Below are 27,357 nucleotides of genomic sequence, written 5' to 3' on the forward strand. Positions count from 1 at the left end.
TGACAAGCCTCGGCGAGTGGGTATTCGCCTTCGTGCAAGCTGCGAAAAATTTCACATTCGAGGTGGATGCATAACAGATTGATCTGAATCCAGACAGCACATTGATTCACGTGTGGTTCGCGCGGCAAAGTCTTCCCAAGCGTTGGCTAATGCTAAAGCACAATGACAGCCTCCGTACACGCCTTCCACAACTCGAGTGAGACTTTCAGCAATACTCACAACAGCTAAGCTGAGAAGACTGGCATCAGCTTTGCGACTGCCTCAACGGGCAGCTGAGGCGTGAAAATAATTGGTTTTTGCTTAAACCTGTAATTGATTTTAACCACACTGAAACAGCATCGCAGAAAAACATTAAAAGTAATACATGCTCGTTCCGGCGATAACGATGCACTCATTAGACACTTAAAGAGCAAAATTTTATTCTTAACACAGATGTTCCTGCGCCTTCTACTTACATCGAAAAAAAACAACGAAAAATGAGATCGAGAAATCACAGACTCTGAGATTCAAGTGGTTCTAAATAAAATCAAAAACCATGTCAGCCTCTGGTCAGGACCAAGTCACCAATAAAATAGATGACTTCTCGATTACGGCGATTAGAAAACTCTTCAATACCCACTAGAAAGAGGGCGCCCTACCTACCAGCTGAAAGCATGCTAAAGTAATTTTTATACCTAAACCTAGCCAGAAATTAGACTTGGAAAATGTCCGCCCCGATTTTTTATCCTCATGCTTCGACGAGCATATTGAACACGTCATTTTAGACAGACTAACCGAATACGCAGAAAGAGAGGCTCTTCCCCCTCACAGTGTTCGGTTTCAGGCCTAATTTGTCCATGCAAAATATTATGAGGCAGATACAACATGATATTTTATAAACGGGTCGAATTAGACCCACGCGAGCAATTCTTGAACTGGACGAGAGCGAGGATTTTGACAACGTGTCCTGCACGTCGATTCTTGCCAATCTGACACATTCGAATGTAGGCAAGCCCGTATATAACTACATTCCCTGTTTTCTTAAGAACGCACGTGTGCTCAGTTTTGGGTGCACGTTAAAGAACCCTATGTCGTCGAAATTTCCGAAGCCCTCCACTACGGCATCTCGCATAACCATATGGTGGGTTTGGGACGTTAAAACACACATATCATCATCATCGTCACATTTAAGAATAGAACTGCGGAGATTCATAAGGGAGATATCGGGAGCGCGTCCTTTTAGTTAGGAAGCATGGGTACCTCTCAGGGCGCAGTGCTTTCCGCCATCCTCTTTAATGTTACTAAGCGAGCTCTCCCTCTTTTACTGGCGAGAAATCCCCACATAAAGCACTCCATTTACGTGGACGATGTCGCTATCTGGACAGACAGCGGCTCGAATGGTATGGTCACAGGTGTGCTGCAGGAGGCCGCAGACGTGGTACGAAATTCCATTTAAAAAACGGTCTTGCGTGCTCTACACGAAAATATTGTTTTCTTGTAATGCTCAACAATTTTCACAAACCCAGGGCTGCGGAAGACTCTGCTTCTCCTATTTTCGTGAATATTATGGATGGATCAGTCCAACCCGTGTTGATGATTCGAGTATTGGAGGTGTTAATACATCGTAATGCGCATAATGTGGAAGCGATAGCGCGGCTGCAAGCCATGGCCCACCAAGTATGTGGCCTGCTCCGGCGCGTAACCACGCGACGTAATGACACGAAGGGAGGAGACTTACGTCGACTAACGAAAGCCTTTTTGATAAGCTACTTTGTGTACTCCTTCTCCTATTATCATCTCGGACTGTCTGACAAAGAGAAAAATTAATAATGCCATTCGCATGACCTACAAATCAGCCTTAGGGATCGCTAATTATGCACCTTCCGACCGATAACTTCAATTTACAACCTCAATAAACTCATTGAGGCACAGGAAAGTGCGCAAGCAACCCGTCTGTCAAGCACTGATGCGGGAGAGGCGTCCTTGACATACTAGACATAAATTCAGTGATGAACTCGGCGAGGCGGACCTCGCTACGACAGGTGATCAGACGTCAATTTGTAGTGAAGCTTCTGCCCAAGAATATGCTACCGGGTAGACATGAAGGAAGAGAGTGTGCTAGAGCAACAGACCTTCATAACAAGCACAAAACAGCAACTTCGTTGCGCACGTGGACGCACCCAAACAAAATGAGGAATGGTATACCGTAAGTGTGGTGACCGGAGATGGAACGATTACCAACACCATCTCAGTACGGGTTCCCTTTGCGGTGGAGGCTGAAGAGACCGCCATTGCTTTGGCCATGACGAGCGCATACACCCGAACAATGGTAACTGACTTGGAGAGAGCCATAATAAATCTCTCTAAGGGGAGCATCAACAACCGAGCAGCCAGGATTTCCAAAAACTGTTAGTCTTACAAGACAATTGAATTAATATGAGCCACTGCCCATACGAGGAACCCTGAGAACGAGGGTGCATCGCGTAGCTCAAGGCCTAACAAACCGGAACGTGCGTCCCCCGGACCCAGTCTCTCCTGGTGAGGCCCGACTTCTTTTATTGACATCACAAGTTTTTGCAAAAGTGATTGCTGCATCTACCCATTTCCCCATGAAGACCTTACGAGAGCACAGGGTATAATACTCCGCCGCATTAAAACTAGTTTTTTTCTTAGGGCGAATTCCAATGAGAGAACAGGAGCAGAGGGGCCGAGCACTGAGGAGTGGGGGGCAGAGCGTTGAGAGCAGGGCCACTCAACCTGCAACTGGAATGCGCCGTGCTCCCGGAGGGCAAGGTGGGAAAGTGGCGAGTAGGGAGACCTTGTGGCTGAATCATTCCAAGCCCTGGCATATTCTTTGTGGGGCAGCAGCAAAACACATGAGAAATTGGTCAGTGACATTCTTCATTATCCTAGTACCTGGTATACTTCTGCATTAACTCATTAAGCAAACGTCTAGATCTCATCGTAGCCATCCGTACAAATAGCGCTGTCAACTACACATGGTTGCTACTGTTGCCGCTGCGCTCACCGGCTGAAGAAAAATTTGGAGGCTGTGACGTTCAAAGGTCACGTGGCCCGGTGTTGCACTGCGCCTACTCCGCTTTCACAGTGGCGTCTCGAGCACACATTTCAGGATATTCTTAAGAGGCGCCAAGCCAGTGAACGGTAGAAAGTGAGGTGCAAGTGGATGGAAGAGTGGGGCGCAGGAAGCAGAGAGAGCGAATGGCAAGAGAAGGGGCGGCGAAGCACTGCACCTATCTGCTCCTACGCTCTCTCGCACCACCACATGGCCCGGTGTTGAGGGGCGTGGTTAAGTGCACGCGCCCGCAGCTGGTGCTATGGGAGAGAGTCATGGCACATAAATAACCCCTGGCGGCGTGCGGACACCATCGCGGACAACGCCGGTTGCCTGACATAGCCCGACTAAGATATGCAGTCGAACTTAAAACTCGAAAGAAGTACATCGAGAGAAATAAATGCACAAGAAGGAAGTTACAATACCCGTTCTTGGCGAGCTTTTATTGCATTGATTTCAAGCGTTCATAAGAAAAACTGATGTGTTTACGAGTCATATTTATTTATTCATTTATTTCGACATACTGCCAATCCCATCAGAGATTTTAGCAGGAAGGGCGTGAACATAAAAATTGGAATAAGTACACAATAAAGACATACATCGCGATAAAGTACAGAATGAAACTAACAGAATCGGATCATTCAACAATTTCAGATCAAAGAAGGCATAAAACTTTAGTGTAAAGAAAAGTTGTCAGAAGAAAATAAATGCAGCGACTTGGTGACACATTGGTTGACATATTGGCATATGCATCAAGAAACACAACAAGAAATTACAGCAACAATAAACTACCCTACAATATGGCGAAGTATTTCAAGGAAGGGCAAATTTATACACACTGAAAAACAGAAACATGATCAAGAAACAACAGAGCGATTTCTCTTCACCTGGATTCAGTACTAAAAATTGCTTAAAGAAAAAATATGATGACATGATACTTTGCTCGTACAATGTTCACACGAACACTCATATTAAAATCAACCAGGTGATTTCGTTTGCATAATACAAAGTTCATTTTCGACAAGCGTTAGAAATTTTGCTAATTCGGTAGTGCTGGAGATACTCGGATCCAGTTTATTCCAATCATTAGTGGCCATCGGAAAGAATGAGTACTTAAAGCAGTTTGTGTTGAAGGAGCATTCGTTAAGTCTCAGTGGGTGTTTTTGGCGTGTTGTTCTAGTTTGATCAAACGTAAGGTAGACGGATACATCAATGTTTAAATGACCATGGATTAATTCATGTATGAATTTTGCACGTGCTAACCTTGTTCTATTCATTAGAGTAAGTAATCCAGCTTTTTTAATTAGTTTTGCCGGAGAATCTGTATGTCTGTACTTGTTGTAAATGAACCTCAAAGCTTTCTTTTGTATTCCTTTCAGTTTCGTGATTTGCTGTTTTGTGGATGGTGACCAAATAATATTACCGTATTCAAGTAATGATCGCACAAGGGAAGTGTATACAAGCAGTTTTAGAGAAGGCGGGGCCTGGCGAAGCCGGTATCTGAGTGCAAACAAGCGGCGTAGTGCAGCTGAAGTAACGTAACTTATGTGTGCGTCCCATCTTAGATCTTCAGTTATAATAATTCCAAGATATTTATGCTGATTTACTCTAGTTATGGGAATGTCATTGATAGTGTAAAAAAATTTGATCTAGTTTTTTTTCGACTTACTGATAAAATTGTACACTTGTTTGCATTAAGTGACATCTGCCATTTACGGCACCAGCAGGAAACATCTTCTAAAGCACTATTTAAAGCTACATGGTCCTCCGTTGAGTTTATTTCTCTATATAGCCCGCAGTCATCCGCGATTAATTTTATTTTTTCCTTAATATTTGTAGGCAAATCATTAATGAAGAGAAGAAACAAAATTGGCGCCAGCACACAGCCCTGCGGAACTCCAGATGTGACGGAGGTGGTAGTGGTCATCGTTAAATTCCACATACTGTGTACGATCAGTAAGATAATTTTTGATCCAGTTAAGAACAGTAGAATTTCCTAAGGTGGCCTCAAGTTTTTGAAGTAGTTTCTTTTGTGACACCTTGTCGAATGCTTTGGCAAAGTCGAGGAAGATTAGATCAGTTTGTTTTTGGTTGTCAATACTCTGGGATACCTCATGTGTTAATTCCACTAATTGGGTTATGGTTGAAAGATCTCGGCGAAAGCCATGCTGATAGGGAGATAATATACGTTTTTCTTCTAGGAAAACAGTTATTTGCTTGAGAATTATGTGCTCCAAGATTTTACAGATTGTACATGTCAGGGATATAGGTCTAAAGTTAGATATATCATTTCCGCTTCCTCCTTTATGCACAGGAACAACTTTGGCCTTTTTCCACTCCACAGGTAAACAGCACGTTGATAGTGATTTGTTAAACATGACGCACAGATATTTAGCTAGCAACTATGCATATCTTACAACAAAGATGTTAGGAATGTTGTCGGGCCCTGCTCCTTTTTTTTGCGTCCAAGTTTAACAAGAGATTTATGACACCGGCCTCATTGATAATAATCGCTTCCAGGGTACCTTCCGCACTAGAGTCGATGTCTGGAATGTTTCTGTCAGCGACAGTGAATACAGACTTGAAATAGCTGTTCATTTTGTCTGCAGTGATCGGGTTATCTTTTTCCGGGGGTGTGTTGCTTTTGTTGTTTTTTGCAGGCTTTAGGTAGCTCCAAAACTTGCTGGGGGAATTTTTTAGAAAGTTTGGCAACATTTTAGTGAAATAGTTGCTCTTCGCGGTTTTGATTTTTGTTTTTAGGTCACTTACAGCAGCAGTCAAATTATTTACTGTTACTGCTCCGGGTTTTTGTTTCATTCTCTTTCGTATTCGCTTTACTTTGCGTTTCGCATGTATTACCTCACGTGTTATCCACGGGTTGTGTTTCTTAATTTTTTTCACTCTAATAGGTACAAAGGTTTTAATACAGTGGTGCGTATTTCTTTTAACTGAGACCATAATATTTCGATGGTCGTGGAACTATCATTCGACAATTCTTCGAAGGACGGAAACTTTATAATTAGATAATTTAGTATGCTAGTGTCGTCAGCATAATTAAAATCCAGGTAAGTAATTTTTATGTCCGTTGGTTCTATTTTATCACGAAAGGGGACAGTGCACAAAGTGAGCTTGTGATCAGATATGCCATCCATAACTTCAATCTTCGTTTCATCGGCTGGGAAGTGGTTACTCAAGAATATAAGGTCAAGAATATTTGAAGTTTCTCCCTGGACACGTGTTGGTTGGTTGACTACTTGGTGAAAATTAAATCGCAGCATTGTGTCGATAACGACATCTGAGCATGCGGAATGAAATTTCATGGATTGCCAGTCGATATCAGGAAGGTTAAAATCACCCAACAAGATGAATCTTGCGCTTTGTATGTTTTGTTCAATGTAGTTGTAGAGCGATTGCATGCTATATTCGCCAGAAGTAGGACTACGATAGCAGCAGCCCACAATTGTTGTGTGAAGGCTAAATTTTAGTTTCAAAAAGACAGCTTCTACGCCTTCAACCTCTGGCAGCACAGTGTATTGTATTTAGCGTTTTATCATTAACACTACTCCACCGCCTCGTGTCGGTCTGTCCTTCCGTATTATATTGTAGTTTGGGGGCGTTACTTCACTATCTAAATTGTCATTATTTAACCAGGTTTCGGTTAAAGCAACAAAGTCTGGCTCAAGGTGGAGAAGTAGGCATTCAAGGGATTCTAATTTGTTCAAGACGCTTCGGCAATTCACATTTATAAACCTTAACTGGGGTGGCTTCGAGTGCGAGACGCCGGCCCGTTGCTTGGCAGGTTTTTTTTCCAGTTGAGGGATTTTTTGCCTCGCCAATCATCACTTTATCGTTTACGGTGTCATCCCATCGATAAAAAATATGGTCTATACTAATTTTGTCGTAGACAAGATGTACCTTTTGCCCGGATTCCTTATTTGGTTTAGCCGAGTCCCACAATTTTTTCCTTATATTACGCACACGCTGGGAAAAGTCTTCACTAATTGATATGTCGGTATCCTTTAGTTTATAACAGTTTTTCAAGATCTTTGTTTTGTCTCGATCATCAAGGAGTTTGAAAATTATTGGTCTAGTTTTGTTCGCGCCTTGTTTACCGAGCCGATGTATCCTTTCGATTGAAACAGGTTCAATTTTCAGAACACCTTTCGCAACTGTATTGTTTATTACTTGCTCTAGTGATTCCTCATCTTCTTTTTCATCCTCATAGATGCCATACACTATCAAGTTACTTCTTCTTGACCGGTTTTCTAAATCAGCCAGCTTTATTTCTAGGCCTGATACTACTTTTTCTAAGGCGGAAACTTTTGTGGTGCAGTCCAGTATTTTTTCATCTAAGGCAGCCAGTTTTTCTAATTTGGACTCAATAGCGGTTAGTCGTTCTTCTTTAATTTCTTCAATATCACCAGCAATTTGCGTTAGTTGTTGAGAAATTTGTTTTAGGTCGGGCCCGGGGTTTTTCTCGACGTCACCTGCTAGTAATAACAGGTCCCTCAAATAGCAGGACAAGCTACACAATATGTTCCTCTTGCCGAGAAATCTAGTTTGAAAGCGTGCCAGAAAGCTCGCCGAGCCTCAGGAAAAAGTTACACATAGCTTCAGAGATCTATTTGAGGAACGCTGTAGTGTGCACAAAAGAGTAAGCGACAGGATCACTGGCGCAATGCCGCTCGAAAGAAAAGGCCTGTCGCGAAAAGCTCTTAAACTGCAGCCTAGCTTTGTACCTCTAAATGACTGGCATTTATCTAACTAACGCCCCTCTAACGCGATTCACCAACACTTAACCAACCACTCGCACGAACTAGGCAGCTGCGCCGCTCCATCGGCACAATGTTGGCTACAACGCCACTCTTGCTCGCTTCAGTGATACAGTCGCTAGCACCACCACACAGCGCCCGCTCGAAACGCGTATCAGCGTTCCTTTATAGTAAAAACAAAACACATTCTACGGTACACCATACTCGTACATATATTTCGGCCTCATTAATCACTTTGCCTTGTTGAGAAGCTACGATTCGCGCTTCACAAGCCAGGGCAACAGGGGTTACCCACATTAATGTATGTCTTTGCAATGCATTCCTCCACTGGATCTACTCTATCGTGAATTTCCGGTGTGTAGCCTTTCAGGAAATGGAGTGCCTTCACACGTCTGAAGGCACCACGGCCAATAAAGAGGTTGGGACATGCCTCGAAATCCTGGTCGTAGTCGATGTCGTACGCGGCCAGGCTCAACATTAGGCTGCTGTTGTTGACCAATGCGGCACATACCTAAGACAGAGCAAACGTTGCCAATTAGTGATGATCAACATGGGCCAAGTGTCTGTGAGTCAGACGCACCTGTCTCAGCATAGAGGGTACTAGTAAGCCTACCAAATAAAGTGAAAGTTCAGGAAAACATTGATGTAGGAAGAGCTTTCGAAAAATTGAGTATTCTTCAACTTCACCATCAAGAGTAGATCGCGATAGCGTCATTTCACCTAGTGCCCATCACTTTCTGAACTGCTGGACAGCTTTGACTGTGGTTGCATGCCTGTACCATGTTCTAAGGAAACGATCCACTGTGCGCATAACAATTGCCGTTTCAAACTATAGCTGTATGCCTACTGTAAGGACAGATGTTAGGTGCTAAGGGCACTAATGTTATTTTTTTTCACGAATGATTTTTTACGTTTCGGTAGTGAACACACCAACCAACGCATCTGTTTACTTTGCTCCCTTTCTGCTAAATCTGATGATCACTTATGTCTGAGCGCTTTGTAATGCGTGGGCTTTTAAAACGATCACTCGATTTTCTATTAGCATCTTTGGCGACTGACGAAAATTTCTACGCTATTCTCACGCAATACATGAAGGTTTCATGAGTTCGTAGAAGTGAAAGCGCTGAAAAAAGGTACCTTAGAGAGAATACGGGACGTACGCTACTCATAACTGCATCTTTATTTTGGAAATATCAGAAGAACACAAAACACCCTTTAGGAAGAAGAAGCCTGCATCATTCAGATATGTGATTTTCCTCGCACTTGAAACAACGAAAAGCCCACTGACACACCACGTATAGTTATCTACCAAGTCTTGGTGCTCGCCAATTCTGATGGCTGTTTTTAACCAGAACTACATATTCTTTAAATAAATTGTTGCAGTTTACCATCCTAAAACCACCAAATAGAAGACTGTGGAAGTTTTAGCCCCCTGAGGATTCTTCCCGTGCATCTGAGTCTAAGCAGCAGAGCCTTAAGTACTTTTGCCTTCATGAAAAAAGCAGCAGCTGCCACTGGAATCCAATCCCGCAACCTTCGTGTGCGCTCAACGTAATTGTTGCTAACCGTTCGGCTTCTGCGGTGTGGATGTGACCTGCGGATCAGCAGCCGAGTACCTTATCGCTAGACCACTGTGGAGGATAGAGCTACACAATCTATAAAAAGACGTCGGTAGTATTAGTCTTTATACTGTGCGTATGCGTGCATTTATACGTATTAAAGATATTGCGGGCCAATGCCACCTATATAACCTAAGGCCTTCTCACTGCGTGTGCCACGAGCTCGGACGTCAGCCCGTTTAGACCGGAGCGTTGCGCTGCACAAACGTGCCTACGCTTGCTCTCGTCGCTCGACAGAAATGGATTGGCAAACCCGACGAACAATTTCGCGGCCTGCAAGTGCACTCGTTTGCCACTCGAGAAGACCATCTTTTTCTGCGTGTGTGAGGAGCAGCGTGGAATTGGGATGCGTTTTGTGCAATGAATATTCGCATTCTGTACGATTGCAAATGCGAACGGTTGGGCGATGGTGGATCGCTAATCGTCGGGGCAAAGACACCAAATTGCAAATGTTCTTTTTTCCCATGGACACCGTAGGAACAAAATGAGAGCGTGTCGTTCGTGAAGATGGCGTTGACATTCCTTTTTAAATGCGAAGTATTTTTTAGCGAATTTCGGCGACTTTGAGCGTATCTATCTATCTATCTATCTATCTATCTATCTATCTATCTATCTATCTATCTATCTATCTATCTATCTATCCATCTCTATCTATCTATCTATCTATCTATCTATCTATCTATCTATCTATCTTTCTGTCTATCTATCTATCTATCTGTCTTTGTATCTATCTATCTATCTATCTATCTATCTATCTATCTATCTATCTATCTATCTATCTATCTAATGTAGCCGCCTACAACATTTAGCTCTCCTGGCCGTTTCGTTAATGGTATCAATACCAAATTTCGTATGACAGAACATGACTGTATTACGAGTGTAATTGACTAGTCGTAATATGGCTAACATGATATGTATGTCATGAATGTAATGATTTACATTTTATGGCCTTGCTGCTCTTGCGGTGATTTTGTTCACATGACACGCTGCGAAATTGGCATCGTATGACTTGACTTCATGGCGAACAAAAGTGACGGATCCTGACGTGGAAATCTTGATATGCATGCCATATAAGTCATGAGTCCTGACTACACGCCACGCTCATAGTACGCTCGCAGTCGTTTCGTTAACTTCAAATATACCACATTTGGTGTTACAGGACGTGAATGCATGACGAAGGTATATGACTGGTGCAAGCATGATAGTCATGAGATACGTGTCGTGTCAAAACATGCCTACACGCTACGCTCATAATGCGCTCGCGGCCGTTTTACTAGCTCCACATGTACCCAATATGGTATTACATGACGCGAATGGATCGCATATGTAAATGACACGTCCAAACATGATAATCATGGCATGCGTGTCATGTAACAACATGACTACAAGCCACACTCATGATGCAGTCGCAGCCGTTTAGCTAGGTTCATATATGCCAACTTTGGTATTACGTCACGTGAATGGATGACGAAGGTATGTACTGGTGCAAACATAATAATAATGAGATGGGTGTCATGTAAGAACATGGCTACATGTCACATTGCAAGGCGCGAATACACTTCAACGTGAACCTGCCCCGCCGCGGTGGTCTAGTGGCTAAGGTACTCGGCTGCTGACCCGCAGGGCGCGGGTTAAAATCCCGGCTGCGGCGGCTGCATTTCCGATGGAGACGGAAATGTTGTAGGCCCGTGTGCTCAGATTTGGGTGCACGTTAAAGAACCCCAGGTGGTCAAAATCTCCGGAGCCCTCCACTACGGCGTCTCTCATGATCATCAGTGGTTTTGGGACGTTAAACCCCTCAAATAAATCAATCAAAATCACTTCAACGTGAACCGGCGCGCGTACGCACTGGCGTTCGTTTCGTTGCGAAGCACCGGCGATGCCATGCCAGGCGACGATCTGTCTGGTATTCTCAGCAGGCGTGCGCCGCGCTGCGTTGCTTTGACGCATATCGGGCATACGAAGGGGTAGACACAGTATGCAGTGCGTGTGGAGAGGAAGAGGAAACTGCCGAACACTTGATAATGTTCTGTAAAGGGCTTCACCCTATAATTCAGGATGATGGCGCAGAGTTTTTCAAAGCACTGGGATTTAGGGACAGCGAGGGCAAAACAGACTTTAAACGGGTAGACTTAACTAGAAGGAGGTTATCTGATTGGTGGCTAAAGTCAAGGCACGAGTGAAAATTAAATCCTTCACTGCGAAGTACGAATCCTCAACTTCATTATTTAAAGGAAAAAAAAAGATAAATGTAATGATTAGTTCACTAAATATTACGGCTAGGTGGCGTTAGCCGCCGCCCGATCTAAAGGGTACAGCCACATCCATCCATCCATCCATCCAGCATGAGCATGTGAGCGCGCCCGGCGTCCCACCGCCACGAAGCTAGGCAGACGCGGTGCTGTTTGCGTAACATCGCCAGTGCGAAATAAAACCTCACATTTCGCGCCGGTTGCCACCGGGCCTCACCGACAGACGCTGGTCGCGCCTTGCATCAGACTATATAGTGCTCGCATTTTCAAGCGCATTGATTTCCACTGTCCGTGGGATCTGGCATTTTTTTTCTCGTGATCAGACGGTATGTGTATCCATACTACCAATTTCTTAGTCGTTCAATGCCCCATCTCCGCCATGTTCTGTTCTAGCTCTAAACTTAAGGTTCAAGTGTGCTTCTGACTTCTTGGCGTAAGTCCTGGCATTAAAATATTAAACGCGCGTGGCAAACGTTTTCAGAACAGGCGTTTTTTTTTCAGGGTTGGTAAAGAATTTGCTATTGTCAATTAGCGACGCAGACTTGTTGCACCTCTCTTCGCTTGATTGAGAAAATTAGAAGGAGTGCTGTTGCATTACTTAGTACATCGGTTTTGTACATAGTATTTTTTTGATGGTGTTTCAACCACTTTATCGCGCTATTATAATTTTGTGCCAGTCTCGCCTGCCGCTTCGTATAAATGTTTCCTTGAAATTTAGATGCGTGTAGACACTTACGGTAGAGCACCTTCCTAATTGGTTTTCAGGTGTGTGTGACCTCTACTTCAAGCTAGAATGTTTAAAAACCACTACGCAGGGTAGCAAACCGGATGTGCGTCTGGTTAACCTCCCTGCTTTTCCTTGCATCTTTATCTCTCTCTTAAAAACCACAACCAAAAATAAACTGATTGAAGAACCGGCAGTGCAGCAGAATCACCGAGGGAGGCTACACAATTTTATATAGGCCCAGTACTAACATTTTCCAAGAACCTGAGTTATATAACCGACTGCGAACCACTGCGAAAGGGGCCACAGCAATAGAGGGAACGCTGCTTGTTGTCTTGGTCACAAAAGATTTTTGTGAAACAAAAAATTGTGTTTCCTCTTGCATTGGTCATCACCCTGATATATTGCGGAATAACATATTTCTGGCAGCGGCACTCTCCCTTCTCTATAACTACGTGTCTATGAAGGCAGATGTTCGAGAGAGTACAAACAATACTGCTGAAACTTGTCAAAGGTGTAGAAATAGTTCCTCTGCATGCTCTAGACAGTGTGTGTGTGTGTGTGTGTGTGTGTGTGTGTGTGTGTGTGTGTGTGTGTGTGTGTGTGTGTGTGTGTGTGTGTGTGTGTGTGTGTGCGTGCGTGCGTGCGTGTGTGTGTGTGTGTGTGTGTGTGTGTAAGATGCTGCTTTTATAGATCGACCTCACGTTCGATAGCGCACACTTTTTGACTTTTTCGTGGAAGAAATGGCTCCTACGTGAATCTCCAACCACTTTCAAGGGCAATGCATTACCTAAGCTAGTGCCTTTTTTTACCCAAGAGGCAGAAAGGAGTAGAAACAGTTCCTCTGAATGCTCTAGACAATGTGTGTGTGTGCATGCCTGCTTGTGTGTATAAAGAAATACAGAATGAAGAAAATTTACCTTAGTTATTTCGTCACTTTGTTTGTTCATCAAGTATTGCTCGCATAGTTCGACCACACGTTCGATAGCGCACACTTTTTGACATTTTTGAGGAAGAAATGGCTCACGTGTGAATCACCAAGCACTTTCAAAAGCAATGCATTACCTAAGCTAGTACCTTTTTTTCTACCCAAGAGGCAGAATAAAGCAGTGAAGCATGTAATGCTCACCCCGAACGCTTTGTCTTTAAAAGAGAGACGATGGTGGCAACGGATTCACAGCATGCCGTACGCCCGCTCGCTGGGCCGAAACGAGCGATATGAAGGTGGAAGCGGGCAGACCCGACATTATTCTTCTAGTTGGCATTGGCCGGCCGCAGTACGACGCGCAGTACTGTGTCTGTGAGGGGGTCCGGCGTGAGCTCTACATCTCATGACTATCGTTTGCTCCTCCTCGTGTTCTCGTTATCGCCGTCCTTCATTCTCGACTGCGCTCCGCGTTCGCACTCTTTCGAACTCATTCCCTCTGCCGTTCACGACTACGCTGACGCCGCACAACGCAGGAACGGGCACCGGAGTGCTGCGAATGAAAACTCGTTTAATATTGGTGAACTAGTGTCAGGAAAACTAGAAGCGAAATCCAAGAGCCTACTAGAACATTTCACCCACAATTGCTTTCTTTGACTGATTACGATGCTTGGCCGCTGTCCCAAAGGTTGCGGGCTCGATCGCGGCTGCGGGCATCACTTGTCGATCTGGGTGAAAGGGCCGTGGACTGTGCGATGACAGACAATCTTGAAGTACAGCAGATCGTCGAAATTTCCGGAATGCACCACCACGGCGTTCCTATTTACCTCATCGGGCTTTTGGACGTAAACTCCGGATGTACTACTACTTCTACTACAACTACTACTACAACAACTATTGATATAATAATAATAATAATAATAATAATAATAATAATAATAATAATAATAATAATAATAATAATAATAATAATAATAATAATAATAATAATAATAATATTAATAATAATTTATTATTGATATATTAAAATATAGAAATAACCCGTGACAGTAATGATTATAATATAATTTTCGCTACTGTACGCCAACAGCGACTGCTCAGACACTTTCTTTAAAATCAGATGACAGCCCAAATGAGTTAGCACATCCAGTAATCTGTCACTGGCTGAAAATCCTATCTGCTCATGCTGCCCCACCGTGGTGGGCTAGTGGCTAAGGTACTCGGCTGCTGACCTGCAAGTCGCGGGATCGAATACCGGCTGCAGCGGCTGCATTTCCGATGGAGGCGGAAATGTTGTAGGCCCGTGTACTCAGATATGGGTGCACATTAAAGAACCTCCAGGAGGTCGAAATTTCTGGAGCCCTCCACTACGGCGTCTCTCATAATCATATGGTGGTTTTGGGACGTTAAATCCCGCATATCAATCAATTATCTGCTCGTACTATAAGTGCTTAAAATTGTTTCTATCTTTTTGCCCAGATGCCGTGCTCTCTACCAAAATGATGGTTTTTCGTAGTATATTTGTCCCAGTACTTACCAAAATATTTCGTGTCTTAACACTTCTACAATTTCTAGCATGGGGAAAACTGAGCGTTTATTTACAGTATTTCAGTCAGGATTGAAGACAATGTTTCTAGTTATCACCAGATTTCTCTGTTGTTTGACATATAAGGAATATTGGAGCTGGCTCTTCACACGATAATGTATTCGAAAACGTTCGCAATTTCAAGTTACCAACAAACTGCTCGCTGAACCCTGGATTTTAAACTCGTGTATTGTTATGCGACTAACCAATATTATGAATGTTTTCTTGGCAAACCGTATGATTCTTGTTTATTGAGGTAAAACTGCTGCTGTACTTGTTTCACTATGTTGATATGCTACTCCATCAACAGTCTGATTCTTGTATTGTTACAAGCTGTGCTGCTATTTTTAACTATTATTTTACTTACGGAACAACGTTTGTATTGTGTTTTTAAATTTCCCGATCCTCTCAAAAACATCGAGCCTTGCATAAACTGCCAAAAATAGGCCATCAAGTCAAATTCATTACATAATTCAGATTCCTTTACATGGTCGGAATAGTACAAAAGGAAGCCCCAAAGTTTCATAGAAACTAACGGGGGAACCTCCTATGGCGACATGAATGGGGTAATTACAAAAAAGTACAGCAAAAGGTGCGAATTTGTGAGCAAGTACTAATGATATTAATTACCAGTACCAATACAATTATTACATACCATGATGGTAATACTACTAATAAAATTAGACAAAAACATTATCAATAGCAGGGGACAAAACTAGAAATAAATATCTGTGCATGACAAAACAACTACTTTTTTGTCTGTTGCGTAAGTTGTAGAAAGGCAAATGCTAATATTAAACTAACACTGAACTTGCTATTTCATGACGAAAACTTCTCCACCTCTTCCTCAGAGAGAAAACGTTCTTGTATTGTATTGTGACCTGAGCAAGGCTTTTTATTTTTTCAGCCACTCAGTGACCGTGGCTAAGCCTGCTTACTTAGATGTTGACACGTCTTTTGTGAATCTCTTGCTTACCTATCTGCCCAATGAATCAAGGTATGTTGCAGCAAATGGTAAGACATCTTTCTTCTGCAAAATGACTAGCGGGGTCCCTCAAGGATGATTATTAGATCCACTCTTACATTTTTTACGATAATGATATATACAATGCAATTCGTTATCCTTTATTTCTCTTGTATGCAGATGACAACAAATAATTTAATAAAATTCACTCAGTTACTTTAGCTTGGTGCTGTCAGATTAGCATCCTGTCTCCCAAATGTTCAACAATATACTTTCTCTGACTACCTTAAACACCAACTTCATGAGTACAATTCACAAAACACCAATCGTGTCATTTCCGTACTCTGTCAATATTGTTTCGTTATGTAAGGTGTATGAGATCAGTGGTTTTGGTGATGACACTTAAAATTTTTCTGCTCACACTAAACGTCCTTCCCGCAGCTTTGTTTGCGGAATATCTCAAAATTCAGTTTCTTTAGAGCTTTTAACAAACTGTGCACATATATGTCTTCCTCAACTTCAGTATACATCTGTGATATGAGATCGTATGGCAATCTTCAGCAGTGACGCCATTTAGTGAGTCTAAAAAATCTTTTCAAGCATTTGCAGCCAACGTTTCGCTAGCAGGAACTCTGGGTCTTGTGCAAACACTGCTTGATCATCATCGTTGGCATAACTTCACCGACTATGAAGTCTTGATCACCTATTATTTCTTTACAAGCTAGTTCATAGTATAATGTCTTGTCATTTATTTTTCAATACCTTAATTTTTTGAAGCCCGCGTAAGTTACCGAAAAGTAATCGACCATTTTTTGCACCCGGCAGCGTCTTCCAGCACTAAACCGTTCACAGAATACAAAGTCTCTATAACGTTAACTTTCTTCTTCTTGACATCTTGATGTGTTTGAATGTCTGGTCATTGCTTTCATCCGAGCTTTGCACTGTCACAAGCAAGCTTTTCACAATGTACCAAATATTCCCGTTTTAGTTTTTAAGGCAGCATTGCGCGTTGTTTTTGTGTATTACAAATTATTTTTCACTACCATTCTATGATTCTTCTGCTTTATAGTTTTTTCTCTAATTGTGTTAATTTCTTTTTGTCTGTGCTTTTTGCTTCTTTTGCTTAATCCATTTTTTTCTAGAATCTTTGTACTGTATGATTTGAGCACGCGCGTGCAGAAAAACCTTATGGTAGTTCCTACACACTTAGACTGAGTGATTAATGGTTTCTTGATTAATTGGGAGCTATTTGCACTTACGCACAACTTTTCTTGAACCTCGACGGTAAGCCCTTTTTCATGTGCCCTTGCACGAGAGGTATTATGGAGCTGCCACAAGAAGAGCGAGCAGCCAACTGCGTAGGAGGTGGCAAGAAGGGCGCTTCCCTCACTGAGCGAAGAAATCACCCTTGTTCACGCTCCGAGTGCAAACGTTTGCACACTGTTTGTCCCTTGGAGGAGTAAAAACGCCCTTTTCGGATAACAATGTTAGTTACTGCGGAAAACCTCTTAGAGTGTTGTCATATGTTAGTTATCTATATCACTCATGGTTTGGTGCTATCAAATGGAAGAGAGATCCTGACGTCATGGCTTATGAATACACGATTATTAACAGAAATCAGTGGGAACTGCAATTGCAAGCACAGGTATACTTGTGATGGGGGCTGCTCAAGTGATGACGAAATATAATTCCTATCGCTTAAGAGCATACGCCATAATGAAATCATGAAAATGGGATATGTACCTTGGAATATACACATGCAGATAAGCTTTTTTTACCACAGTATTATAAGAACTGTTCATAACAGCGCTTGTGACATATGCTTATGCAGTGTGGACGAATCATAAATGCTAACGGAGGTAATCCAAATTCCTGAACAAGGGGCATCAGTGAAGCCGAGGTTTCGACAGGGAGACTGGTATCTTTGAGTCTTCACGAAGACAAGTACCATTCTTGAAACGTCAGCTCCGTTTCTTTCATCGCTTCAAGACTAAATTCTACCCTGAACTTCGGCTTTTTTTTTCTAGAATTGGTAGTGTTATTGAAGGTCTGAACGATAACATCATAGTTAAAGTTTGCATGTCGAACACTACCTAGGCATATTACTGTGAAGGTATTCACAATGCGTGAACTAAATAAGGTTGTCTCACTACGGTGCGGTCATACATTGGAGATAATTGATGCAATTAATTTATGCAGGTAGCGCACATTAATGAAAAAAAGAGCAAGTCAAATTACTTTTTCCTTCACTCCTCTTTCGGAGTCAAACACGAGGACACGATTTTCTTGCGGATCGAACGTGTATTCAGCCCCCACAGTGGTGTTGTAGCTGTAGTACTTTCCATACTCCTCCGCACAAACCTGTTGGATAAATAACACACAATATTACAATTCACAGAGGCATGGTGTTACGGTCGTATAAAAGCTTTCAACGTTCCACTGCACCCTCTCTCTGATGAAGGAACTGGCGCTGGTAAGCTCGAAGGCGAGGGTTGTTTCCGGGTCGTGGGATCACATTCCCAGCAAACGACTAAACGACAAAAATCCCACCCGTTACGGTGGTCTAGCGGAAATGGTGCCCCACTGGTGACCCGGAGGTAGCGTGATTCAGTCGTGGCCGTAGCGGTTGTATATCTACTGAGGCGTAGTGCTTTATCCCGTGCGATATTATTCAGAAGCACGTCAACAGTCACCAAGTGGTCAAAACTTCGCAAGCCTTTAACTACGGTGACCATGATTAGCATGACGAAGTTCGCGGGCATAAAACGTGAAAAACTAATAAAAAATAAACAAACTGCCAGGAAACGCCTTCATAAAAAATGTAAGCGAAAGTGAACATGGCAAATTATTAGCAACGTAGTTACGACTTGCCTGCACCTCGTATACAAGAAACAGGTACCGCTGAAGGAATTCGCTCATGTCTGCCGTAAAAGTAGTCCCAAATACTACACTGCGTTTATGAATAACCTGTTGCGTCTCACGATTTGAAACATTTAGGAATTCGCAATACTCACTGAGTACCTTGACGACCACTTTTGCTGCGGCTAGCACCATGAATAGAGGCATTAGCTACCACAATACCAAATAAAAAAAATACCCTTGTCTATTTCTACAAACAGCACACGCAAAAGCTATTTAACTGTAAGTTTTAAACAGTGCACTAACAAGAAATCATAGAAAGATGTGTCACCGCAGGCATATCGTCGCAGCATCACGACACGATTGAACAAAGCTAGAAACTGACAGATGAGCCGATTGCTCGCACATTACGACGAATGTAGCACATAAGTCTTGTCATGTACGAATGTGCTACGACAAATTCAGTACGTCAGGCCTTGCCAGGCCGAAGCTCTTTCGTTCATATTTTCCTCAATATCAATCAAAAAAATTATTTATTAAATGAAGTGTTTATTTCAAACACTTTTTTTTTCCATTTTTGTGTGTTCTCAAGGTGCACAGTTGTTGCACACAGATTTACAGTGCCTGAAAGCCTTTTATGGCAGCACTCTAGACAACATAAAATAAAATAATTATAGAGGTGGGCATGCAACTGCATCAATAGGTCTTCGGTAGAGTTATTGAAAAGCGAAAAGCAAGAAAACAACGCCACCTCATGTCATAATCAAAGCTACATATAAATTCTATATGTATATCAAAAAAAACAGCGATACTATTAGCAATCGTTTAGTGGGTCTGCGTACTTCTCACACATAGGCGTCATGGATCATTGGAAAACAAAAGAGATGTCTCATTTCTTTTCAGCTCAAGCTGCGAACATCAACACCTTTGTTTTCATACTTATTGAAAAACGAAGGGCCTTCGTAGACAAGTGATTTTAATAGGTAATTGCTACGCCTTTCGATACGAGCCGTTTGTCCCTACTACTGGTTTGATTGTCACTGAACTGCCATTTTAGTCCTTACAGGAGTTTTAGAAGCGAAGAAAACTTCTCATAAAAAATAAGTATGGATACAGCAAACATAAGCGATACACCTCAGCAACTCTTATGATGTTAAATTCAGCGCAAAGAGGTAATGTTGTGTAAAGATCTGGAACTTTGGTATGCTTCTGAAGAACAAGAAGTTTTTGTATGTTAGTATTTGTAGCGCTGTCCCACAGAAGCGTGCCGTAGATGTTGTGAGATCCAAAGAGTGTCTGATAAACTTCTAAGTTCAGCTTTTCCGGAAAAAAAAACTGCAACTTTTTGACAAAGCGCCTTTTGCTAATACCAAACATTGAAAAGTATGTCACCACGGTGTGTCAAATTCAGCACAGAATTGAGAACGACACCGAGTATCCTAAGTTTGCTGACAATCTCAATCAGTACAATATCAAGTTCGTCGCATGAAGGTATATGTCTGCCCCTGGTCCCAAAGGGGATCGCTCTTCATTTTTGTTATTATTTTTAAGGCCGCTTTGGGAGGACCTTTAAGCGGAAGCTGGAAAGGGGTGCGTTCGCCTAACGAATGCCCTCGTTAGTCTCTATACCCCGCCGCAGTGGTCCATTGGCAAAGGTACTCGGCTGCTGACCCACAGGTCGCGTAATTAAATCCTGGCTGTGCTGGCTTCATTTCCGATGGAAGCGGAAATGTTGTAGGCCCGTGTGCTGAGATTTTGAGTGCACGTTAAAGAACCCCAGGTGATCAAAATTTCCGGAGCTCTCCACTATGACGTCTATCATAATCATATGGTGATTTTGGGACGTTAAAGCCCACTTGTCAATCAATCCGTCGTTATTCTCTAGACCATAGCCAAAGAGGCTGGTATCATACGCATATAAAACCGTTGTTGTCATGTTCTGCATGACTGTCGTGTCATTATTATAGATGAAGAACAGAAGCAGGCCTAATACACTATACGGTGAGACACCTGACCTCATTGCCCTGTCTAAAGAAATAATATTTCCTTTGAGAATGCATTGCCTACGATCAAGCACATATGAACACACCAGGAAGTTAGCCGCTCCACGTATTTGGTAGGGCGTCCACTTGTAATATGATTGTTGTGTTGTCGATGGTCAAATGCCTTATTATAGTAAATAAATACTCAGAGATCTAGACTTTCTTTTTGTAGGTTATTGATAATTATTTGAAAAATTTGTAAATGTTATTCACCTTATGAGGCTAAATAAACAGCTAAATGAACGGCGGCCATGTTAAGTCAAATTCCAATTCTCACGTTGCCGGCAAAATGGACAGCTCCGGGAAGACCGCATCATAGACAAATACGATGCAGGCTGATTAGCTGTTTAAACAAAATGGCAGCTCATCCAATCGCTCAGGTAGATCGGATCTCACCGGATTGGTCGTCTGCACACAAGCAGACGCTTATCCAGACACTCCATGTGAGTAATATTTAATTTTTATCATATTCTCACACAAAATCAGCCAGAAAATACAACGTTTACGTTTGTTTGTTTTGGCTTTCTCTTTTCGACGCAGGGGGCGCATTGTCGCGTAAAATCTGTCCAGACATGTTCCAATTCTCGCACAGCATGGGCTCGGTGCTGTCTTCTAAGCAGTCTGCGTAGACTGTCTACGTGCTGTCAAAGAATTGGAACACGACCCAAGAAACGTTGTTGCCGAGTATAAAACACGTGGATTTTAAGCCAGCTGCCTGCTTCCTAGACCCGCCAATCCAACCGATGTTGACAGATTTGATGTTGTATTATCTCGATCGAGAGCAGACGACCGTCAAACGGAGGGATCGAAATAGCGGCGACACATTTCCATCCGTGCCATAGAGTTTCTTAATATACACTAGAGAGAACTCTGGCGCTAGTGTCTACGGGAGCTGCAACACACGGTGCTTCAGCGAGCATGGGAATGCTGGGTAGTACAGACATTTGTCTCGACTTTGTACTTCTGGCCTGCTTCTGGCTTTATTTGTGTTCGTGTGGCTTGGAGCTATTTTCTCACGAAACAAAAAATCAGCAAATGTTCAGTGCTTTTGATCACCACCTTAATTTTTAAAGCTTACCTTTTCAAACCAGGTCACGAAGTTCAAAAGGTTTTGTTCTTTTCCTTCAAACGAAACCGGAATCAGCAATAAACGAAGCCGCAAGTACGATTTGCCGCCCGCAAGTACGAAGACTAGGCAAATGTGTGTACCACCCATCATTCCCATGGTCGCTGAATGATGGCACCGCCGGAGTGTCCTCTAATTAATTTTAGGAAACTCTATGATCCGTGCAGCCAGCGGAGAATAACGGAAGAAGCGAGGACGACATGTTTTGATGGCGCGCACGTCACGTGATGCACCGTCGGCTTCAAATATTCCTCCTCCGTTCTCTTTTGTGAATACACCTTGAAAAAGCTCTCCCACCAGCACTACATGGCAGGTCAAAACATGCCTAAATATAGTGATAGTCGAAGTGTGCTTCAGTAACGCAAGGAGTCCGTTCAGGTGGTGTTAGTGTCTATTTCTGTGTATGTTGATTTTTGCATGTGTCATCACTTTCGCATAGTTTGATGTTTAATAAATTCCCGGACCATAGCGCGATTTCACCTGTCATCTTTTACTTTTGTCGCCACCTGAATTAACTCTCAGAAATGACTGCTAAAGCCTTGCAAAGACAGTAAAAATTATTCTCACTATACTGCTAAAAAAATACAGGAAAATATATGGGTCGTTTATCTTCTGTTGCTTGTAGTTTTCCTGTTCCTTGGCATTAAGAGAATTATAATTTGTTGAAGGCAACAAAGGAAAACTAAAAGCTTTAGGAGGAATGTAGTGTCCTATTTTCCTTTACATCGTGTACGTATTTTCGAACGCTCATCGTGTCACAGCATCTTTGACATAGGGCTCGCCTTCTGTGAAAGAAAGAGGAGGACACCTGTTTGCACTTCGTATTGCTTTGCATGTTTGAAATGTGCCAAGGCTTACGAAAATTGCTTCTTGTCAGTTTCAGTGTCATCAGCAAGAGCATCCTGCGCAATCTCTGTGGAAAAGATTCAGCAACTGCTTCACCTGTCCGCTGCTAAGGTGCAGAGCAAACTAAAGCATTGTGAGTGATGCCTGCTGCTGAGAACCGATCCAAGCCAGCACTGACCGGTGCTGCAAGCTGGCTAGTATCTGCTTCCAAAGGAGGGGTGGGGGAAGTCGCTCCACCCCACTTCCCCTTGTTTCTTTGGCGTAGATTATCGGTGTAAAGCATAGGCATTGATCACACCACAATAAGCGTTGGAAGTGCTAGGCGTCTGTCACGCCTACAATGCGTAAAGACGGAGTCGCTTATCAGCCCTAGTACACGTGAATGGTAATTGCACGGAAAAATCATGCATAGCTTACGCTTGTAAAAAAAACTTACAACGCATGCTTAGGTAAGTGTGTTGTTTTTCACAGTCATAGACAAGCGTACTGGGTACCGTATTTTAGTGGTGTACAAAAGTGTAAAAATGTACGACGCTGTAATAATGAAACCTGTCCGGCTATCAGCGCCGCTTCACGGCACAGCTACATAGACAGCGCAAGTGGTCACCAAGCCATGCGCACATCCTCATTTCCCCTCAAGATTTAGAATATCCTTTTCTTCGATGAGTAAATGTCCTTTTGATGCTTGTACATGAAGAGTCTTGCTCTGCGATCAGAGTGCACGTGTTCCTATAATGTAATGCTTGCTCCTGCAGATGGCTGTGCACTGCCAGAAATCGTCGCTTAGTGCGGTAGTGCTGGATGCGGCTCTATGAAACACAAAAATTATTCGCCCGCGTCAAGAACATTCCCATCAGTGTATCTCACTGAATAGAAAAAATGCAGCACGCAAGTGTGTGCGATATCTCTGTACCACATCTCTTTTGTCAACTGTTGCGCTTAAGACGCTCCTATAGTGCCATTCACAATGCGTCCACCAAATGAAAGTTGCCTCATTTAAAAGCGTAGGCTTGGAGACAAAATGGGGTGGAAGAATTCCTCAAATCAAAATATTTCAAACAAGCATTTTGCTGATATATAATGGAACTAGGAACGGTGAAAACACAACCAGAGGAAAAGAAGAAGCGGTATTAAACAAAAAACTTAAGAGTGGAACATATCTTTAGGCTTGCCAAATAGCTGTTGAAGCGGTCTGGGCTCAGTGCATGAAGGAAGGCGAAGAGGGGAAATCAGGGAGAGATAATAAGTAGGTAAAGTGAGAATAAAATGGTAAATGACACCCGTTTATTTCAGGTTACGTCTTTCTATTGTTAGTTCACAGGGGCGAGACAAATTTTGACGCTACCGACAGCTTCTGAAGACCGAAATTGTGAGCAACCTTTTTCATCGACGAGGCGTAATCGGAGCGTCCGATTTTAAACGGTGACAAATCCATGTTGTACCAGCGATGGACATTCCTCGCAAAGTTAGCTTGACCGCGCTGATCAATACGGTACTGCAAGTGTATGACGGTTTCTGGACAAGAAGGTGGCCATGACAGTTTTTGGCGCACGTATAAGAAATTAGTCATGAGGTTCATATTACCAACCATGAAAAATGACATAGGTCATTAAATGTCATCTTTGCCAGAAGAACAAAGTGAAGTTTAGGCAATCAACAAATCTTATAAGAAGCCCGGAACATTCAAGAGTGGCCTTCGAAGTTGCCCACGTCAACTTTGCAGAGCTCAGAAAGAACGGGGAAGGAGTCAGGGGAACGCAAGTTTTTCTGCTCTCCGTCGACGAGTGCACCAGAATGATCACGGCTAAAGCTGGAAGAGAAGATGCGAACAGCCTCATAAATTCACTTGATGAGTGTTTCAAGCACACCTAGACGCTAATATGCGACATGTAGTCTCGCTTCTTAAGGTGCCAAGCTAATAAATTGGGCTGAAGACCTAGGAATGATCTATAAATATTCTTCTTCATATCACCCTGAACCCGATAGATTAAACCCGATGAATTGGCAGAACGTGCCACAAGGTGCATTAAGCAGTTTTTTAAGAGGTATCTGCACTTATCAGACGGCAACAAATGCTGCCTTGTGGTTGCTGTCGAGCATCATTCCTACTGAAACGTTCCGTATGCGAGTCCAATAATTCCATATGTTTCCATAAAAATACATATGTTTCCTTTATATTTTTCATATATTTCCGTAAGATTCTTACGGAAACATACGGAATTATTGGACAACACTTACGGAATGTTTCAGTAGCGATAACAGATCATCCAAGAAGGGTCTAGGCAGCACTCATCATCTGTCCGATTTTGGGACAGCACCCAAGCCTCCTGCAGATCGCGAACTTGGACTCTAAAAGCTGCAACTTATAGAAGTTAAAGTGCCAAAAAACAAACAAACAAGACGTCCACAAGCATAGGATGAAGCAAAACTGTGACAAAATATACAACAGCCTGATACCACAGATACAACCGGGCGGTTACGTTATTGTGAGAAAAAGTGTTTCACCACACAATACCAAATATTATGGACCAATCCAAGTTGCTAAGATAGCATGTCAGCACGGAATATTAAAGAAAATGTGATACACTGGAGCCTCAGGACAAGAAGAGTGTGCCACCATTGGGAATGTATTCAAACATTACACCAGGATGTATGTATAAAGAAGTCGGAAGGCGTGAAGCGGTCTGCTCTTAGCGCATGTAGGAAGACGAACAGGTGGAATCACGGGCAGAAGAAGAAGTGAGAATGAAATGGCGTATGGCATTCGTCCATCTCAGGTTACATTTTTTTAATGTGTTATTCAGCAGGAGGAACGTTACGATTTTTCTGAGCCTCAAGCATGCCACCTCCTTCTCCATGCCGGTAGATTTATTTCATTCGTCCGCCTTCTGAGAAATCGTAGCTTGGTTGCGTAGCTTGATAGCTTGGTCGAATCGTAGCTTGGTAATCGTAGCTTGGAGAATCGTAGCTTGGTAGCTTGGTCCGCCTCCTGAGGAATCCGAGCTTGGTTCTACGATTCTAAACCCAGAAAAGCTAAACCATTTTCATGTTTAAAGCCGCTCTTTCGGGAGATAAACCAACCGAAACTGCATAACCGGACACATGGCTATCGTCAGACTCAAATAACTAAACAAAAGAGATAGTTCTTGTACGCCGACTGCCTGCTGCGGTGTATCTTGCTAAGCGCAGTTTTCCCGACTAAATCTGTTCAATACAGACACCCGTGGAATGCATCCTTGTTAAGGCCAGTAGTTTTGTCATACAGCAGGGCCATTTGAATTTGTGCCTATCAGATTCGCTGAATACTGCTTGCACGCCATTTTAACTTTGCGGCCCGTTGATAACAGTGCGTGCATTATTATGGTAGTGCAGCCAAGGACGCCTTCCGGGGAATCAGAAACACGTTTCTTTGTTGTGCTGCGGTTTAAAAACAAACTAACAGGCGCCTTCTCGCTTTGCACTTCTTCTGCGGTTTTCTTGTGGTTGATGCAGTAAAACGAGCGTACTTCAAATAGAATACCTTTACAGCACTAATGAACGAGAATACAGAAAAAAACTAAGACAAACAGACTAAAAAACGCAGGAGCAGCGGCTGCAAAAGCAGCCCCCGACAGCATATATTTACGCTCCACACGTGTCACCTTCCATTGCGCGGCAAAGAAATGTCTCACCCAGCCACGCAGATTAGCCAAAGAACACCTACACACGCAAGATTGACTGTTTCTAACGATGCTGAAATGCCTACCTCAAGTTGAGTGGTGAACTACCACAACACCAAACCTTTGTCACCCTTTTTACTATGCATATCAAGCCACTGCCATGATCCTAATACTTATGCTTTTACCCGCACTATCGCGAGGAATTTTAAGGCCCCTATACAGCCACGCCACATATCATTGTCTGCATCTGTACTAATCAAAATGACGCTCTTTGGCCATCAATTGGCCCTTGCGCGACAAAGCGCCACACATCATCATCAACTACCACAACACCATACTTCTACGTTTTACAAACTGCCAGAGCTTTCCTTACGCGCCAGGAAAGCGCCATGTCCATCTATACAGCTGCACAGTTTTCGATCATCCGGCTGATTTAAGCTGCTGACTCCTTGCACAATTCAAACAGTTGACATCTGGTGTGATTCCACAATTCTGCCATTGATATCACATTAGTTAAAAAGACTCTTCTTGCTACGTGAAGTTGTTATAGAATTGTTTGAAAAAGCAGTTTTGAGCACCGGCATGGCTCCAAGGTTGAACATCTGCTAGACGAGCAGATGGCCTTGTTCCAATTCTAAACCAGACTGAAGAATTTTTTATGGTAATTTCTATGCATCTATCCTAAATTTTCTTTCAGAGGCAATTCCGACTTTTTGCACACAAACAACGTCGCCTCTGCCGACACCGGCATTTCTATGAAACAGCGCTGTCGCGTAAATAGAAAGTGTTACGTTGACATGGTGGCAGGTTTAAGAAAACAGCATAAATATGCCGTGAGCGATCGTAGTGAAGAGCATGTTTCCTAAGGGAGAATATCATTCACTCGCTCAAGCTGTGATAACGCGCAAGCTACCGCACAATGAATGAGT

The 27,357-nt window shown here is 42.9% G+C and overlaps 1 protein-coding gene across 1 annotated transcript in view; it reads right to left on the reverse strand.

Moving 5' to 3' along the window:
• Positions 1–7,850: 7,850 nt before the first annotated feature.
• LOC142772320 (uncharacterized) overlaps positions 7,851–27,357 on the reverse strand; it is a 112,383-nt gene continuing 92,876 nt past the window's right edge. The window contains exons 13-14 of the mRNA XM_075874520.1: positions 18,135–18,257; positions 7,851–8,338 (exon numbers count right to left, since the gene is read on the reverse strand). Of these exons, the coding sequence (XP_075730635.1) occupies positions 8,093–8,338; positions 18,135–18,257 (369 nt within the window). The 3' untranslated portion in view covers positions 7,851–8,092. The remainder of the gene's footprint in view (positions 8,339–18,134; positions 18,258–27,357) is intronic.

This window comes from Rhipicephalus microplus, chromosome 9 (assembly GCF_043290135.1).
Source record: "Rhipicephalus microplus isolate Deutch F79 chromosome 9, USDA_Rmic, whole genome shotgun sequence".
NCBI classification, from domain to species: domain Eukaryota; kingdom Metazoa; phylum Arthropoda; class Arachnida; order Ixodida; family Ixodidae; genus Rhipicephalus; species Rhipicephalus microplus.